This window comes from Cibotium barometz, chromosome 9, assembly GCF_041138505.1.
Source record: "Cibotium barometz isolate CiBa-2024 chromosome 9, ASM4113850v1, whole genome shotgun sequence".
Taxonomy (NCBI): domain Eukaryota; kingdom Viridiplantae; phylum Streptophyta; class Polypodiopsida; order Cyatheales; family Cibotiaceae; genus Cibotium; species Cibotium barometz.
Genome location: NC_141054.1, coordinates 33,623,683 through 33,643,002, shown reverse-complemented (window position 1 = coordinate 33,643,002; position 19,320 = coordinate 33,623,683). Strand labels below are relative to the sequence as shown.

The 19,320-nt window shown below is 45.5% G+C and overlaps 1 protein-coding gene across 1 annotated transcript in view; it reads right to left on the bottom strand.

Annotated features, from left to right (window-relative positions):
* The window catches only part of MSH2 (MUTS homolog 2), a 53,021-nt gene extending 34,977 nt beyond the window's left edge, over positions 1 to 18,044 (bottom strand). Inside the window, exons 1-6 of the mRNA XM_086802807.1 lie at positions 17,718 to 18,044; positions 17,427 to 17,476; positions 17,278 to 17,310; positions 15,969 to 17,042; positions 15,137 to 15,691; positions 14,911 to 15,021 (exon numbers count right to left, since the gene is read on the bottom strand). Coding sequence (XP_086658933.1) covers positions 14,911 to 15,021; positions 15,137 to 15,691; positions 15,969 to 17,042; positions 17,278 to 17,310; positions 17,427 to 17,476; positions 17,718 to 17,814 — 1,920 coding nt within the window. The 5' untranslated portion in view covers positions 17,815 to 18,044. The remainder of the gene's footprint in view (positions 1 to 14,910; positions 15,022 to 15,136; positions 15,692 to 15,968; positions 17,043 to 17,277; positions 17,311 to 17,426; positions 17,477 to 17,717) is intronic.
* Positions 18,045 to 19,320: the final 1,276 nt, after the last annotated feature.

Genomic DNA, 19,320 nt, shown 5'->3' with positions numbered 1-19,320 from the left:
GCATGTGTTGTTGCTTTTGGCAAAGGAATGACTGATGGTGGACAAGGGGTGCTGTCGTCCAGCACAGGGGAGAGCAGAATGACCTGTCGGCTGCACCACAGTATGGGGATTTTGTCCAGGACCTGGCTAACCAGCAGTTGGCCAGTCCAATTGGTTATTCCAAAGTCTATAAAAGGCAACTAGGCTCATCGATTTGAGGCATTCAGTCCAGCATTGGGCTGGATCACTAGACTAGGCATTAGATTAGGTTTTACACCTTTTCAAGAAGGCAGTCTATGGCTACAAGATCAGATGTACCTTTTTGTACTATAAGATTATACCGAATACTCAGCTCTCTCTCTTCTCTCTCTTCTGCATGCGTTTTTGCATCAGCATGTTCCAAGATGTGTTTAGGGCAGAGTAGCAAGGGAACGCCCTCCCCCCCCCCCCCCCCCCCCCCCCCCCCCCGGGCGAACGGTGGAACGTGTTCCCCCATGGCAAACTTGCCCAAAACGGGCAGAACGCCTGCAGTCGGAACGGCTGTGGGAACGCTGGGGGAACGTCGATATGGAATGGCTCGCTGCCATTCCACCACACATGGAACGAAACGACATTTGGTCAATTTAAAAAAAAGGTACAATCGTACATCCGCCGCCCGTGTACTGCTGTCAACTCAGGACGGCCCAGGACGCGCGTATTCGCTATCGCCTCATGCCCGCCCACGACGCACGTACCTGCTTAGTGTTGTTGCCTCAGGCCTCATGTACAAGCAACGAGCGTACATGCTGCAAGCTGCAGCCAATCGCCTCCGGCCTGCCCGTGTACCAGCCCCAAGGTCTAGCGAGACGAGTGTACCTGCAGGCTACTGTGCTTAACTGTTGACACGACTCTTCACACTTTTCCAAGGCCAGGCAACAAGCGTGCTCACTTTTCCCTCTCTCTCTCTCTCTCTCAGTTTGAAACTTTTAGTATCCACACATGTCACAATCTGCAACTTTTACAGAGTCTGAAGCAAATATTAAAATTTAAAACTCCTCTCTTTCTCTCTCTCTTTTTCTCAATTTGAAACCTTATACAATAGACAAAAAAGGACTCATTTCTCTCACGCTCCGTCTCTCGAGTCTCATGGATAGCCTTGAAAGGCTGATCAATTTGTTGCCCGAATTTGCAGAAATCATGGCTTCCTCGGGCTCAAAGCGATCGGCTTCGAATGCAACTTGGTGGGACGAGGTTGAAAGGCTAGAACGCTATTCATCTAAGGTAGGTGCAACACCATGGAAATGTAAGCAATGTAACAAAGAGAAGTCGGGAGGAGCAAACCATGTGAGAGAGAGCACATCTATGGCATGTAAACAATGAAAAAGCGCAAGTGAACAAATGCCCAAGGACAACACTTGAAATGCGTAGAGAGCTTTTGCAGAAAAAGGATCTCTTTAAGTACTCGGAGACACGCACTTTCTCATGATGAAGAGGTTATCCAAAGTGAACTTGCCTTTGAAGCAGTTGGTTGTATGCAATGAGTGGATGGGATGGGCTCCTTCTCAATCAAGAGCCAGCATAGAGGTTGCGAGAACCATACAAGACTTCACATTTTGGGATGAAGTCAACACTATCAATGCTGTGATGAAGCCGATCATGCGCTTGATGCAGATTGCAGATGGACAGGAACCATGCATTGGCAAGGTTTATGAGAGGGCTGACCGAATGATCGAGAAAATAGGAAAAATGGACATGTCCGATGACAAATATGCAGAGGTTCGAGAATTATGTGAAGCACGATGGAATGGATACCACTCCCATGCATGCTACTGTGTATGTCTTGGATCCAGAGTTCCAAGGATGTGGACAAGAGGCCAATGATGAGGTAATGGATGGTTGGGAGACAGCGCTTTCTAGGCAGGTTCGTGATGATGATAAACGAAGGTTGGTGAAAGACCAACTTGGATTTTATCGCGCAACAAGCTAGGAAGGTTTGGATCGGCCGATGCACAAAGAGACAAGTTTAAGATTGGGACTGCTTTATGGTGGGAGGATTATGGGGCTCGTATACCAGAGCTTCAATCATTGGCAGTAAGGATCTTGTCTCAAGGTGCAAGCTCCTCTCCAATCGAGCAACTATGGAGTGCATTTGGCCATGTTGCATCCAAGAAGAGAAATAAATTTGGGACAAAACAAGCCAATGACTTGATTTTTGTAAGTGTTAATTTGCGCTTGCTTGGTGATATGGCTTCTCCCAAACCAAAGAAGTTTATATTGCTTGATGAGGAGTCCTCGGATAATAAGGAGACACATGGACTTGCAGATCCTGGTCAGGATGGGATTGAAGCTTTGGATGCTAGAGATGTTGGTCTTGATGATATGGCTTTCTTGGACGACATAGATGATAGTCTCCTTGAAGGCATCACTCGCAATAGCCATGCATGATATCTCCTTACTATTTGCATGTCACCTTGAGGCTTGGACTCTGGACTTGGGTTGGTTCTTCTATCTAGGCCACATTTTGTGTCTTTTGTCACTTATGTCACGTATGATGTGGGCTAATTTATTTTGAACTCTAAGATCTATTAGTATCCATTCGCAAATTGTGTGGTGCACTAGATAGTAGACTTTAGTATGTCTCTGATTTGGTTATATCTAAACTTTTGTAAATTCTATAAGTATGTCTTTTTGTTTTAAGGTTATGTAATACAAGTTTAAAATGAGCAATGTATGTTAAGATTTACTGTCATTTCTAGGAATTTCTAAGTCGTTCTCCCTTTCCGTTCTAGTTCCCCCTTTGGCCCGTTCTTATTCCCCTATTGGGGCTTTCGTTCTATTCCCATTCCTGTTCCGTTGCTACTATGGTTTAGGGCTAAAAGAAGACTCCCAGAGCTTTCGCATGTAACAATAACCCATGGATACTTTGTAACATATTTTTGGTCTCATAGACCCTAGTGGTCTTTTGAAGACGTTATATAATTTTCTTTCTCTCTCTCTCTCTCAGCCTAGAGGCCCCCACCCATGCCCACATCACCATAGGAGGATCAGGGCCATCGTTTTACACCATCACAGTGAAAGAGTGCACAGAGCGGAAGCAAGATAAGCACTAGAGTGTGTTGATCAAAGAAGTGCGAGAGAGAGAGAGAGAGAGAGAGAGAGATGAAGCAACTATGCTAAATATACCGCGATGAAAGCAATCCCGAGCAAGAGACATAAAGGTCTCATAAGTGAGGGATACAAAACAAAACTAAGCTATGAAAAAGTGAGGAGGCAAGCCCACCTATAAATAGGTCATGAAGAGGCTGGCCGATTGGAACAAGACCTGGCCAACTGGAGGAAAAAGGAAGCTGGCCAATAGAAGAAGCATCACCCAACCTAGAAAAAATACCAAGAAAAAAGGAAAAAATAGGGATGGCCAGCCCACAACCAAGGGCCATAAAAGGGATCAAAAGGGAACACCATACATGGGCAGAATCTGGGGATGAATATGCTAACACATTCTCTCAGCACCAAATGCTGGACAAACTCCGAGTAGCCGAAGATGAGGAGCCAAGGAAGCCTGAGAAAACGGCTTGGTGAACAAATCTGTTGCATTCTCTGCTAAAGGACAATACTCCAAACGCAAATCTCCAGCAAGGTGTTCATGAACATAGTGATACTAAATCTCAATGTGTTTTGTATGAGCATGAAACACGGTTCTTGGCCATGGCGATGCAACTCTGATTGTGATATGCCTTGGACACAGAACTGTATCCGAGAAACTCAGACTTGGAGTCCAACTTGGAGGGATGCTCCTTAGGTAATAGGCACATGTACATACGTCGACGGCCAAACAACCAAATATCCGCAAATGAACAAGAGAGGGCTTCTCATCATGGAAAGCCTCATATGGAGTTTTATCTGGAAGAGTAGCAGTAAGAGACCTGTTCTGAATATAGAAAGCAGTAGAAGCCGCCTTAGCCCAGAAACGTTGAGGTAACAAATAATGCTCAAGCATAGCACACGCCATCTCCATGATGGTCCTATTCTTCCTCTCTGCAACTCCATTCTATGATGGAGTATATGTTGTAGTAAGCTGTCTCCCAATGCCATGATCCTTGCAATATTGCTACAACTCCTGGGATGTAAACTCACCCCCTCTGTCAATCCTGAGAACCTTGACCAAAGAACCGGTCTCTTTTTCCACCTCAACCCTCCAATCACAAAAGTGCTGAAAAGCCTCATCCTTGGACTTCAAAAAAAAAAATCCAAGTAAATCTGGAAAAGTCATCCACCATCACGAGCATGTACAACACCTTACTCAAAGACACGGTACTCATAGGACCACATAACTCTACATGAACAAGAGCAAGTGATGTCAAAGATCTGTGTCTCACCTCCTTCGAAAAGACGGCTCGATGTTGCTTGCCTTGTTAACAAGAGGAACAAACAAAAGATGGAGCCTTGATGGTCGGTAAACCCTCAACCAAACCATCCTTCGAAGCTCGTTGTAGAAGCTCATAGCTCAAATGGCCAAACCGAGAATGCCAAAGAGCTGAAGAACCAATAGAGAGCAAGGCAGTCAACTTGTACAAGCCACTATTGTGGACTTCCTGACCCAAGATGCTATCAGTCTCCTTATCACGAATAGTAATATTGTAACGAGAGAAGATCACCTACGCACCCTGAGCTATAAGAGCACTCACTCACGAAAGATTAAATGCCAAATCTGGAATATACAGAACGTCAGAGAAGTACCTCTTGTTCTCAGAGAAGCGGAAGATGGGAATGGAGCCACGTCCATGAACTGGCACGGAAGAAGAATCACCCAAAGTAATATTGCATGTCTTGGCAGTGAAGTCCTCGAATCAATCCCAATGAGGTGTCATGTGAGCAGTAGCACCGCTATCCACAATCCAAGACCGCGACTGAGAAGTCACAAGAGCCAATACACGACGACGAGCACCGGCTAATAGAAGAATACCATCATCCTTCTTGGTTTGAGACACCGCTGTAGAGGTTGAGTCCTTTGCTTCTTTATCCCGCTTCTTCTTGTGACATTGGGACTGTTTATGACCCTTCTTGCCACAGTAGTGACACTCCACGTCCTTATTTTTAGAAGATTTATTTTTGTCTTTGTCTTTATATTTGTCGTTATCCTTGGAGTTCTTGTCAAAACCCCCTTTCCCTTGCTTCCGTCGATTCTTCCCTTTATCTTGAGCAGCCAAAGTCCATCAGAACCACCAGAGGTGCCAGTCCGCTCCTCAGAGCAAGACTCAATCTACATAATGGAGGGGAGAACTTCCTCCCAAGTGACTAGAACAGGACGAGGAGAAGAAACAAGAGACTGGAAGAAAGTGGAGAGGAGCCGAATAGCTATATCCTGTGTAAAGATATCCTTGCCACAAACAGCAAGCTCGTCTCGAAGATCTTTCATCTTCGAGATGAAAGCAGATAAAGATGGAAAGGCAAAAACTGACAAATTTATAAGCTACTTTTCCAAAGCCAAAATCCGACCCGAAGACTTAATCTCATAAAGATCTGCAAATGCCTTCCAAACTTCATGTGCAGCATCTGCTGTACGCACATGAGAGAGAACAGAATCTTGACAATTCAACATCAAAAAGGAGAAAACACGACGATCATTTGCCCACCAAACAACAATCTATGCCTCAGTCACACCAACGGTAGAAAGGGTGGAAGGGGTGGCATCGACAGTTGTAACAAGCCAGTCCCAGAGATCCACTCCACTTAAGGCTGATTTCAACTTCACCTTCCATCAAGTATTGTTGGAGCCATCCAGCTTTGCATACTCAGAGAACATATGAAGAGTAGTTGGGGTAGTCATCACTAAAGCTCGGGCTCAATCTCAAAAGAAAAAACGCACAATCTCAGAAGAAGAAGTGTCCTCCACAGGTACCGATGCCACAAAGCCTCACATCAGCAAACCAACTTTTGCAAAACACCTGTAGAAGAGTAAATGCAGCACATACAGTACTGCTACTCTAAAAACAGAGCAGGCCGACAGCTGTAGAAGGGTCCCAGGGGTCAAAATACGGTGAAGATTGACCATAAACTACAATGGTGAAGCACCTGGAAGAGGCAGACCAACCAGCAAGAAAAAACGCAAATAAGAAGGTGCTGAAAATAGGGCATAAACTGGGCCAGCAGAGTAAACTCTAAACCTAGAGTGATGATACCATGAAAGAGTGCACAGAGCAAAAGCAAGATAAGCACTAGAGTGTGCTGGTCTGGGAAGTGCAAGAGAGTGATATGAAGCAACTATGATGAATATACTGGAATGAAAGCAATCCCGAGCAAGAGACATAAAGGTCTTATAAGTAAGGGAAACAAAAAAAGACTAAGCTATGAAAAAGTGAGGAGGCAAGCCCACCTATAAATAGGTCATGAAGGGGCTGGCCGACTAGAACAAGACCTGGCCAACTGGAGGAAAAAAGAAGCTGGCCGATAGAAGAAGCATCACCCGACCTTGGAAAAATACCAAGAAAATAGGGAAAAATAGGGGTGGCCAGCCCACAACCAAGGGGCATAAAAGGGATCAAAAGGGGACACCATACATGGGCAGAATTTGGGGATGAATATGCTAACACACAAGACTCCCTCACGCTCGCTCACCTTTACCACTCTGAGTGCCATGTTGTAGCGCCCCATGCAGGATATCTTAGGATGATATGTGAGCCTATGCTCTTATACATGGATGAGCTCTAGCAATTTAGCTTTGTCATTTTCTTTCATTTCATTTTAGTACCATGATGATGTATTCCATGGACATCATGTAATCCTTTTGGTCTCATAGGCCATTTTGGCCTTTTGTAGACGTTAATATAACTCTCTCTCTCTCTCTCTCTCTCTCTCTCTCTCTCTCTCTCTCTGTGTGTGTGCTAGTACACGGGTTGTTTTACGGTTTCACTGCTGCTGCAAGTCGTTTTTTAGGGTTTTTCTGCTTTGCTGAAGGTCGTTTTTAGGGTTTTGCTGCTGCTACAGGTCATTTTTAGGGTTTTGCTGCTAGTAGATGGGTCATTTTAGGGTTTTACTGCTGTTGAAAGTCAGATTTTTAGGGTTTTTCCGTTGGTCGTTTTAGGTTTTCAGGTTTCAAACCGGCCTCTTTCTCTCGCTTCGAAGTGCCTCTTTCTCTCTCTTCAAACTTACTTGATTTCTCTCTCTTCGCTGCCCCCTCTCCCTTCTCTCTCTTTGCTGGCATCTCGCCTTCTTTCTCTTCGCTGCCCCCTCTCGCCTCCTTTACATTGCCTGCAAGAGGGCAGTTGCATGTGCCAAGTTTGTGCTGGCTTTGGCAATCTTTCTTCAAGCAGCTCCCACTGCAGCTTGGGGTTTTTCTACATTGTAACACACACTCCCAGCTGTGAGAACTGCTGCAGACATGGGATTCCAAGAAGAACTCAACAAGGTTGAAGATAACTTGAAATCCCTCACATTAGACAATAAGAAGATCGCAGATAGAACATTTAACAGTCACGAAAAATAATTTTGTGAGATCAAGAAGGAGATGGAGAACCTGAAGTCCTTCATAAAAGAAGCTTTCGAAGTCAAAGATGCAAATATCGCTACCCTAAAGGAGGAGATCCAAGAACTGAAGCAACAACAGGCCAAAAACAATGAAAATATGGAACTTCTACATGCCATTGTTAACTCCTTAAGGGCTGAAAGGGAAGAGGGGGAACTCCCTATAGCCGAGGAGCTAAATAACGAGCTTGCGGAGCTCAAGACAGCCAAAGAACACCTCCACACACAGCTGCAAACAGCCAAGCATGCCATGGAGAATGCCACACAAGAGGTAGCAGCCACAAAAGAAGAAGTGGCTGCCACCAAAGTCGGGGATAAACAGAGCACTGCTGCAATTCAAGAGAGGCTCGAAGAAGCCTCTTCATCGGTAGAGGTGGTACGAAAGCATAAACCCATGGACAGCACCAAAGCCATCATTGACACCAGTGGGGGAAGCTCAAAGGTATATTACACCCCGAGTGATCCTTGGGGATGATCTCACACCACTTCAACTCGAACAAAGAAGGGCAGCCATGCCAGCCATTCTAGAAGCTCGCAAGGCACGCAAATGGGCAATATGGAGAGATGGCCGCTCCATCATCTTAGACTCGCGGCCTAAATAGGGACGCAAGGCATAGTCACATGGGTCGGGGGACAGGAACGGGGATGGGGAAGGGTTTGGGGATGGGGAACACCGTGGAGACAGGGAACGGGGACGAGGGGTGGGACGGTACACAAAAAAATGCATCAATATATCCATCAAATGTTAAGTATTTATATTACATTTAAGTACTCCGAAAGAAAGCACACAAAATGACACAATTCATGATTCACATTACAAAAATAGTGTATTGGTAACTATGTACACAAAAAGTTAAAACACAATACAACTGTCGAGACTCACGGCTAGAGCATAGTCTACTAACTCTAGAATGCAGATACTAGAAAATAAACGATGTCTACATATATATATAGCTTGGGTAGTGGGCCCTAAAGGCTGAGCTCCACATGTGGCATCCAAGGCTGAAGGCTAAGGCGCTGCGCTAATCTAAAATCATCAATCAGAATCCATACCGAAGGAAACGCTAGCCTCATTGTCATGTGCATCAGTCTCTATGACCTCAACCTCCTCATTCTCCTTCTCTTGTTGCTGCTCCCACTCTACAAAAGGATCGACTTTTCCAATCACCCCCTTGCCCAACATACGCAAGTTGACACTTACAAAAACCAAATCAAGGGCTTTTTCTACACCAAGGTCATTTCTCTTCTTTGATGCAATGTGACTATAGGAGCTCCACAGTTGCTCCAAACAAGAGGAGGTCACAGCCTGGCTGAGAATGTGAATAGCCAACTGCTGTAGCTCTGATTCATCTGATCCAAAATCCTCCCACCACAAAGCTGCCCCAACCTGAGTCCGATCCTACTGTGCATCGGGGCAACCATATACGTGACAGGAAAAGATCTATACTCTACAAGTGATTCTCTTATTTTGTGCCTTGCACTAGGATCTCGCATCAATCTCTCTAAGATAATCCGCCAACCACTGTTCACCTCTCAATCATTTTCTTGACCCTTGCCTTGAAACTCGGGGTCCAAAATGTATGCTACTGCATGCAAAAGAGAATGATGCATTCCATCTTTTGACACAAAGTCCTAAACCATCTCATACTTGCTCTTGAGAGTGTCCACCTCATCCTCTTCATCGTGATCAAATTGCTCTTGCTCTTTAATAAGCTCTTTCAATTGCTCAATCATCATGTCCATGGCCTCATACACTTTCCCAATGCATGGCTGCATGCCATCCACAAGCCTCAACAAATGCATTATGGGCTGCACCATTCCATCAATGCGACGCACATCCTCCCAAAACTTGAGATCTTCACCATCATCTTTGCATTTCCACCCTCTAGTAGTAGAGGCTAACGGAGATGTAGTGAACTCATCACTAATGAAAACCTACCTCAATGCGGCACTACATGTACTCAGCCGGCCCAACATCAGAAAGCTATATGCAAACCGTGTCTCCGAGTACTTCAAGAGCTGCTCTTACTAAACTCATGTTGTAAGAATTGATGATTCAACACAAACGTGACCATGTGACTTGCCCTCTCAATGATGGGCACAATCCAAGGCAGCTTCCCTGTATCCTTCTGCAAATTATTGAGGCAATGTGCCATGCAAAATGACACTTTCACATGTGGATACATCCCTTCAACAATGGCACCTGGTGCCCTATTGTTGGCAGCCTCGCCATCCACAACAAATCCCACAACAAGGTTACTACCAACACACTCTATTGCCTCTCCACTCTGATGCAGGCACATCAACACTCTTCCTAGCCCTTGATGCATCATGCAACGAAATGAAATACCTCTCTCCTCGAGAACAGGCCACTACCCCATGGATAGACCTCTTTCGTGTATCGCTCCACACTCCATTCTTTTTCCACATATGCTTTGTGTTCTTTGCAGCTTGCTCTACAGCACACCTCTCTTTCTCAAGAAGAGTGGTACGCAAGGTCTCTAAGGATGGGAGAGTGTAAGATGGACATACTCGCCAATCTTCCTCACCATAACCTTTAAGTACTCAAATCTGGCAACATGGAAGGCAACATGATCATGAAAAAAGAAGCAAGCCACTGCAGTATCAACATCCTCCTTTCTCTTGGGATCCCATTTCTGATCAAGGGTACTCTGTTGACGTGCAAGAACAGTGGATGGCAAGCTAAAGGACGCCTGTGGTGTGGACGATGTATGGTTAGTTGATGCTAATGCAAAAGCTCTAGAGCCTCTACTACATGCCTCCGATACAGGTGGCCTCACAAATGCTGTGGGGTCAGTTGTCACCAGACGCGCCGCCCTCCTTGCTGTAAAGAGAGATGCTTGTGCTGCAGCCCACTCTAAGAGCTCCGTCCTCTTCTCTTGGTTTACATTTGGGCAAAACTGCACCTCATGTCCGGACTCATGGAGAAGGTGAGATCTCACCTTTTTTGCCCCACTTGTTCGTGTGTATGGACATAACCTGCAATGACATTGACGTGAAGTGCTCGCAAGGAAGAGGCCATTGAACTTTCAAGGCCGATAGGCCGATGGCACCGAGCAGCTTAGATAGAGCTATGGGCCTGTGGCACGCTCAAGGTTCAAGCCTCAACAACTTGTGTATTCACTGCACACTACTTACAGAGCAAAGATGGAGGAGAGCAGTGTGCATAGCAAAGACAAAGGAGAGCAAGTGTGCACAGCAGAGACGAAGGAGAGTAGAGATTGCTCACACGACACGCTTTTTTGAAAACATTAAAACTTAAAACGAGGTGAAGCCTTCCAAAAAGAAAATATCCCGTTTTTTTTTCTTCACGTCCCCAAACACAACCGTCCCACAAATTTAACACGTCCCTTGACAAGGGATGGCCATCCCCTGGTGAGGGACAGCACGTCCCCCTCACAGAGGGACGCATCCCCGCATGAAAGGGAGGCCGGGACGGTGTCCCCCCTGTCTCGAAGGCTCGAGACAGGCGTCCCCTGTGACCATGACGCGGAGTCTATGAGACCACACATGGCATACATATGGCTGTATGGAATTGCAATGGCACACTATGGTCAAACCCAAGAGGTTTCTCAGACACTTACACAAGCAAGGACATGGTCTTCTACACCGAGACTCACCAGAGTCCTGAGAGAGGGCTACCAGAGATCTCCGGATATGTGGGGGAGACTGGAGTCAACTTACCGTGGGCAGACACGGACATGTGGAGGAGTTCGAGGTTCGGGAGGGGTGGCTGTTCTCTTTAAGCCACACCCCCGCAGCATAATTTCAGTGGCTCGCAAAGACAAGCAGGCACACTACATGTGGCTCAAGCTTCACCGGTCAGAAGGCAACCCCATCTTCATAGCCATTTGCTACTTCCCACCTGACACCTCCAGATTTTCACCCACTGACGGGCAATCCCCATTTCTACACATGTATGCTGACATCTTGGAGTTCTCCACACAGGGAGATATCCTGTTTGTGTTGGGGGACTTCAATGCATGCACTCAGAGCTCCCAAACTAGCTTCTTTGAGTTTTGGGGAGATGAATTTCTCTTCTGAGGTGTCCAGGGAGTGTCACAAGATGTCGGTCCCATCACAGCGTCATCTTCAATGGGATGGTCCAATGGCCAGCCTCGAGTCACCTCACTTGCTTTCCCTATAAAGGAAGCTCCGATACAGTGGATTATCTCATGAGCTCCCTGTCCTTGACCCGTTACATTCATGATTTCCGTGTCTCCCCGCCACCCCTTCTTGCCAATCATGCATTCCTCACCTTCTCCATAGCCATTTCTGTCCCCAAGCAGCCAGCCCTTACCCCCAGTTCATCATTCACCAAGGTACACTTTGATCATGCCCTTGATGGAGTCTACCAATCCAACCTTGATTCATACCTCTCAACTATTGATCTCTCATCCCCCCTCTCTATTATTAGTACTCAGCTTTCTGACCTTCTACATGATGCTGCCAGTAACTCTTTCCCACCAGCCATCATTCTTCCTCAAAGCCCCCCTTGTGGATGCATGCCACACCATAGCTGGTATGATGAGGAATGCCGGGCAGTACAAAAGAGCATCCTCCAACACAAAGCATTGGGCCACATCACCCCCCCTCAAGCGCAGAGGAGGTTCCAATGCTTCACTCCAGGGAAGAAGAGGGCTTTTCTCATCAAACGAGAGGAGTTCTATTGCTTGCTTCTTAGCTAGGATAGTGAGGAGGCTTGGAAGAAACTTCTTGAGCACCAATCTCCTACTCCCATCAAAGACCCAACCGTTTGGCATAGGCATGCTCAAAGCCTATACCAAATTCCCAACACCACTCCACTGAATCTCTCTCATGTTCCTTGCCCTACCTCAGCCACCTTGTTCACCATCAAAAACGTAACCAAAGCCATAAAAAACATGAAGCCTGGCAAAGCCATGGACCATGGAGACCTCCTAGCTGAGCACATTTCGTGATACCCTTGCCCCTTTCCTTGCCGATCTCTTTTAACCTAGCCCTTTGCCAAGGCTTCCCACCCTCTTGGACCACCAACACCATTATCCCAATCCACAAGGCCGGGGCCTGGGCAGGGGGGGCGCAAGATTTACTGTTGCTTTGTGGATTTCCGCGAGGCTTTCGACACTATACCAAGGGCCTGCCTCTTTCACAAGCTGCAAGAGCTCCGCTTGCCAGAGGAGATGATTTGGGGAGTCATGACACTTTATGATTCTGTAACAGGAAGAGTGAGAGTACCAGGAGGGCTGTCCAACATGGTGACGAGTAATATCGGGGTGAAGCAGGGGTGCCCTCTCTCACCCACTCTATTTGGATTATACATTGATGAGTTCAGTGATTTTATAGACAGATTAGGGGGGCTGGGAGCCACATTATATGGTACAGTGATACTTCTCCTCTTATATGCCGACGACATGGTGCTGATTTCAAATTCGGTGGCTGGATTGTAGTGCCATCTAGAGGCTTTGCAGGCCTTTTATGAGCAACAGGATCTCACAGTGAATCTGGGCAAGACCAAGGTTATGGTTTTTAACACATCTAGGCCCGCAATGAAAGCCGAGGACTGTCAAGAGTTTTGTTTATGGGGGTGACACAGTGGAGATTGTGGACTCATACGTTTATCTTGGAGTCACATTCACGGGACCCATTTTCAACATGAAACCAGCGGCCTTGGCCCGCCTCACAAGGGGATATGCAGCCCTGGCCCGCCTAGAGAGAGAGTGTTTTCAGGCCCATTTCCATGAGCACAGTATGAAAGGGTGGATCTTTGACACTCTGGTGACACCGGCAGCTATGTATGGAGCAGCATTCTGGAGACCAGATCTTGGGCAGATGGAGTGGAGTAAGGTAGAGAAACTGCAGGCCATGATGTACTCGAGGATAATAGCAAAGCATCAGTACCACACCAGGTTGTCATAGCAGAGTTTGGAACTTTCCCCTTGGTAGTAGAGGCTCTCTTCCAGACAGTGACATAATAACAGTAGATCTACAACCTGGGCCGTGATAGACTCCCACACTTAGCACTTCCATCATCACGGAGACTCGCAACACATGGTCAGCCCACTTTATGGTATGCTAGGGTGTCGAGATGATTTCAAGATTGACTGCCTTCCACCCTTCAACTATAGCTTGGATGCCCCCCTCTTGCCTCTCACACGTCAGGAGATTAACCGCCTCATACGAGCAGACCTCTCACGACTAGAGACCCATATCACATGGCAGGCACCTGAGCATCTTGGGACCAAGATGCAACTCTACAAAGAGGTTTTCCTACGGCTCACAACTGATGGCATCATTCAGAATCCGGGTACCTATTCTGACATATGTCACATGCCATGAGGATAGCTATTTGGCAGATCCGGGTCTCTTCACACAGGCTTAGAGTGGAGACAGGGAGAGCTGAGGGTATTGATAGAGTGGACCGCATATGCACACTTTGATCCGTGGAGGTGGAGACTGAGGAGAGCACTATGTTTGCAGATGCCCGGTGTATTATGAGATACGTGGGAGGTTCCATTGTCTGTTCAGAGAGGGTATTGGGCCATTATTCCGTTCATTGACTATCCAGATCAGCGTTGTCTTGGGCTCTACCTTCTGGAGTTGCATAGACACAAGGACCAATTCCTTGGATCACGCTGACAGTGTCCAGGCACAGATACATCACAGCCTCGGATCACGAGCTTTGTCTCCCAGATCTAGGAAGCCTCTGCATAAGAGAGGAACCCACCCAGGATCCCCCACCTCTCAGACAAGTCAGACATTTCACACAAGAGCCTCTCCATTTCCCCGGGGTTACTGTAGACCAGGCGGTTCAGATGCAGCAAGCTAGGCGCCCAAGAAAGACTGGGCCGCATGGGCGCTCCGCCTGTCAACTCCAAGTCTAGGAGATGCTGCGGCGATACAAAGATTCCCACACAGGACATGTGGACGTTGATGCCCTTTACACAGTTCCTAAGGATGATGATGAGACCTCTCCACCAGCCACCCTAGCTTGACGTTCCTTGGACCTTGGGTCATCGTGCTATTGTATTCCTGAGGATGCTACTTGCATTTGTAGCTAGTAGTCTCTTTCCAGTGTTTTATTTTTCTGGTTTTACCAGGATCAATGTAACACTTGGATATTTCGTAACACCTTTTTTGTCTCATAGACCCTAGTGGTCTTTTGAGGACGTTAATAAATTTTGGTCTTTTGAAGACGTTAATAAAATTTTCTTTCTTTCTCTGAGAGAAAACCTACATTCTTGACTCATGAGTTGAGAGTGCTTTCCATACTATATCAGCTTTTTTCTCATCAAGGATGCAATGCAGTTGTATATTAAGGAAAGAAGTGTGCATTGAACAACATATAACCACGGAATGATTCAGGACCAAAAAAACGGCTTTACAGCCTGCACAGAATCACAGAATCCAGTGAGCAGCATGAATTATTACCGAGGAAGTGATAAGCGGTCTCACATACGGTGATGGACTACTAACAGACAGGTCAGCAAAGCTTAGCAGAACGTCGAGTTCAGCAATCAGACTTCCTGCACCTTCAAACACCTGAAAGGAACAAATAAGATCAACCACTCGAACAGATAGACCCAAATTCAAGAAATTGTAACTCAAATTTGTTTTAGATGTATAAATCAACCCAATGATCAGAACCTAAACTCACCTCAAGAAAAGTTGATGTCACCTCAACTACCTTACCAACCAAGTCCCGCTGAGTAGCTGCATAATCCTCTGTAAGTTTAATATATTGCTCACTCAATCTCTTCAATTTTGCATTGGTGAACTTAATCCCATCTTTCCGTGTCTCAAGGGAAATATAATTTGCATTTAGTTGCCTTCTCACTTTAGGTTCTTCCTTCTTTGTGATTCGAAATACATGGCCCCATTGTGAAGTTTTATCAAGCTTGAGTGTTTTATCAACTAGTAGATCCAGCTCATTGGCTGCCATCTGATGTGCTTTCCGTATTTTGTCTTCTACTGCATCCCGCTCAGTTTTGATGTTTTGCAAGTTGCCATCGTACCCAGCAGAAATAATATACTCACCAGCCTGAATTTGCTCAAGATCTATGGCTGCCTCAACAAGACCTTCAAACTTACCAAGATGGTCTTGACCAGTCCAAGTTTTCAAAGCACTAAGAAAGTGTTCCATAATCAATGGAGCACATTCTCCCTCATATTGCCCCAGAATGTCCCTGATGAAAGGAAGCCGGACACTGGCCTGTAATTGAGCTATCAAGTCAAGTTCAATTTAGGAAAATAAGAAATGCAAGGTTAGAAATCAGTGGAAAAACATGCAGTCCTATTCTAAGAAATGCACAACAAAATTAAGACAGCAATGCTGTAAGAGTTTCAAATTTCACAAGTCGGGTAATTTTTGTAAAACTGACATATGCTGTTGCACCACTCTTTGGAGCTAAAGAAGCTTTCCACAAGCATTTCAAATACTCCCACATCGTGTAGGTATTAAAAAAGATAAAGATGATGGATATAGTCACCTGGTAAAGCTTCACTATGTCTTGTAAGGATGCTTTTCTTTTGTCTACTTTTCTTATGAGCCGCTCCATATCAGGAATCCTTTTCAGATGTTGCCGCATATCTTGCCGAAGAGCTGTCTCTTCCACAAAAACCTGTACCAGATCCAGTCTGCAATTTATTTCAGCAACATCAAGCAAAGGCTGCTTGAGCCACCTATTAAGCAGTCTCTTTCCCATGCCTGCAGTACATGTCCTATTCATCAGCCCAAACAAGCTGAAATTCTTGTTTGCATCTGCTTTACCCTCCAGAACATTCAATGCACGCAGAGCCGCTGCATCAAGTCGCATAAAGGAGTTCACACTGTAAGGTTCCAACACAAACTTGCCATAATTCGAGTCATCTGCTAGTAGTTCTGTGTATGACAAAAGGGCACCCAGAGCCCCCGCAGCAACCTCGGATACAAAAATCAAGTCTTTGAGCTGTTCAGCAGGACCTTTGACCAGACGACCAACATCTTGATCAACGTCTCTTGCCCTAAATGTAGTCTTTTTCTTTTCTGTCAAAAGCACATTACACCTAGCAAATACATCCTTTAGCCGCTCAACATCTATAGAGCTACCAGTTTCCTGAGGGGTGACACATTCCTTACAACCAAGTGCAATCATGGCTGATTCCAGATTCGTGTAGTGATCATCATCCAAAAACTCAGTCAAACCCATGCTTCTTTTGGTGAGGTTCACAAATGCCAACCCCACCAGCCTTTCATTTTCACGGACTGTAGCCTGTACTGCCATGACCACAGGGGTGTCATGCATGTCATTGCTTGCAAACAAAACATCCTCAAAGCCACCTAATTGTCCAGGCGTCCCTGTCCTGATCAGCCGCCAGCTAGACCCGCTTCCTTCATACATTTCTACAGTGTGATCTGTTCTAGTGAGCAGTAAATCTCGTACTATAGTTTCAAACATGCTCCGGCTTATAGACACACTAGAAAGGGCATCTGAGTCATTGCCTAGTTGCCGCAGTGCTGTCATGGTGTGATAGTAAGTTTTTGCAATAAATACTGCATTATCACCATGAGCAGTGTAATAGTCCTGCAGGTGAGTGTATATTCAGTTCTTATTCTTTTAAAAGCATGAGTGTCTGCTAAAATTGTAGAGTCTTTGTCAATGGTCATGTAGCTCAGTGGTAGAGGGATTGAATTGGGTAATAAATCGGCTTCAAATCCCGCCAGCATACACCCGCTGGATGCCTATAACTAAATATATAATACATCTCTCAAAAAAAAAAAGCCAAGCATAGCTGGCAACCAGCAAATCTGCCCCTCACCTTTCGATCGAAAAAACGGACCACCTGGTCATTCTGCAAACATGAGAGTCTATGCATAATCAAAGCAGGGCAAAAGCACATGGATTGGATATAAAGCGCCTGACGTATGTATGCAAAACACACAGATTTGATGTAAGCCAGAAGCTAACCTCCGAGAGCCTCCGATAGAAGCTGATAAACCCTCGCACTTGTTTGGCATCTGTAACCCCCAAATGAAGAGCCATGACATTATGTGCATATGAATCAAAATACCACCCTTGGAACTTAGCACGTCACAAGGGCAAAAAGTTTCATGCAAAAGCGCATGTGTGGGTGCCCTTTACAAAGCAAGGACGTGCCCAACAGACTGTGAGCTCTGAATAAAAGCATTTCTACATATAGCATTGCTCTGGGTTAGGTGTAGCATTTGCCATGCCCGGGAGGAAGAAGCGAGTATGTACCTAGCTTGAGCTCTGGAAGCTTGGCTTCATCGAGATTGTCCAAGCCTTCCTCGGTGTCTGCTGCTGCTGCTGCTGGAGATGCCATGCTACCTTTCATCGGAGAAAAGAGGGAGGGCGAAAGAAGGTTCTCTCGTTCAAGCCACGGTTGCTAATGTTTGATTGTCCTGATGGTTTGGCGGGAGAGATTAGAAAACCCTGCTAATGGGCGGCAGCAATTGTCCCTGCTCACAACATGATAGTGTGAAATGTCCGTGACATTTCCCTCATCTAATCTACTTATATCTTAATTAACCATAATTCCACACTTGCTTAACTTGCCTTGTTTTTGCCTTCCACATGGTTTGAGATGCTCGTTATTAAGCAAATTACTGGGTACACTAGTGGCTTTACAAATAGGGAGTGTAGGGAGACGATGGTGTAGCTATAGTAGATGCAAAGGGGGCGATAATAGTAGGCCTGCCTCGTCGATGTCGAGGGACTTGATAACAGAGGTATGCCTTTAAGGAGAGCACCAATCTGTAGGCAAGTTGGTGCACAAGGGATGGAAAAAGTACAAAGGTGGGCAATGGTACTGTAGAGGCAAAGACATCATTCAGGAGACGGAGGGTTTTGGAGGTGGGGTGCACACACACAAATGCACATAGAGCATGCATTTCTTTGCAAAGCACAATTAGATGGAGGATTTTGGAGGTGGGTTGTGCACGCACACACAGTATGCATGTTTAGGCAAAGCACGATTAGATGGAGGATTTTGGAGATGGGGTGCACACACACACACACCATGTATGTCTATGCAAAGCACAATTAGGTGCCTAGTGTAAAGGGCCCAATTGCATTATGGAACCGAGTAATTCTATACTTTCAAGGCTCTTGCAATGGCCAATTCATCAACTATGGCACTGTTCTTACACTTCAAGAATATCCCACATGGTGTCTATAAGAAAATTATGAAGTATAAAAGACAATGCCTTGAAAAGTAGTGCGCATGTCTATTGCATAAGAGTTTAGATGCAACATAACCAAGGAGATCTCGACGTGCTAACTTTTTCCACCAATGGTATTTGAATTAGCCCTTGCAATGGCTCATTTAAAGTCAATGACCCCTCTACTACTGAACCATCGATGGAATTTTCTTCAAGATTGTGAATAGCTTATAGCCACCTCATAAAGGTAATACCATTAATCAATAAGAGTGCATATCTCCAAAAAGAGCCAAAAGTATAAATAGCAAACTAACATGATATTTCTGCCACACCAACATGTAACGCAATTGTCTATTAACTTACATTAAATCAGAGCACATAAATGTCAGCAATCATCCACCATGGCCCCTAACTCAACGTCGAAAAATGCTAAAAGTTCCCTATCCTTCCAATGATGTTAATGTAAACACTTGCGTATAGAGAAAAGTAAAATCCTCTATTTTTGCATGAACATCAAATAGTAAACAATAACATGGATCAGTTCAAAAAACTACCACCCAAAAAATACATCCTTAGGCAACTATTTTAACATAAAAACAAGGGACGTTTCCCCTATAAAACCCTTCAACTTTCCCTCCACATTACACTTTGAAATCACAACATCAAACCACTATAAGTAT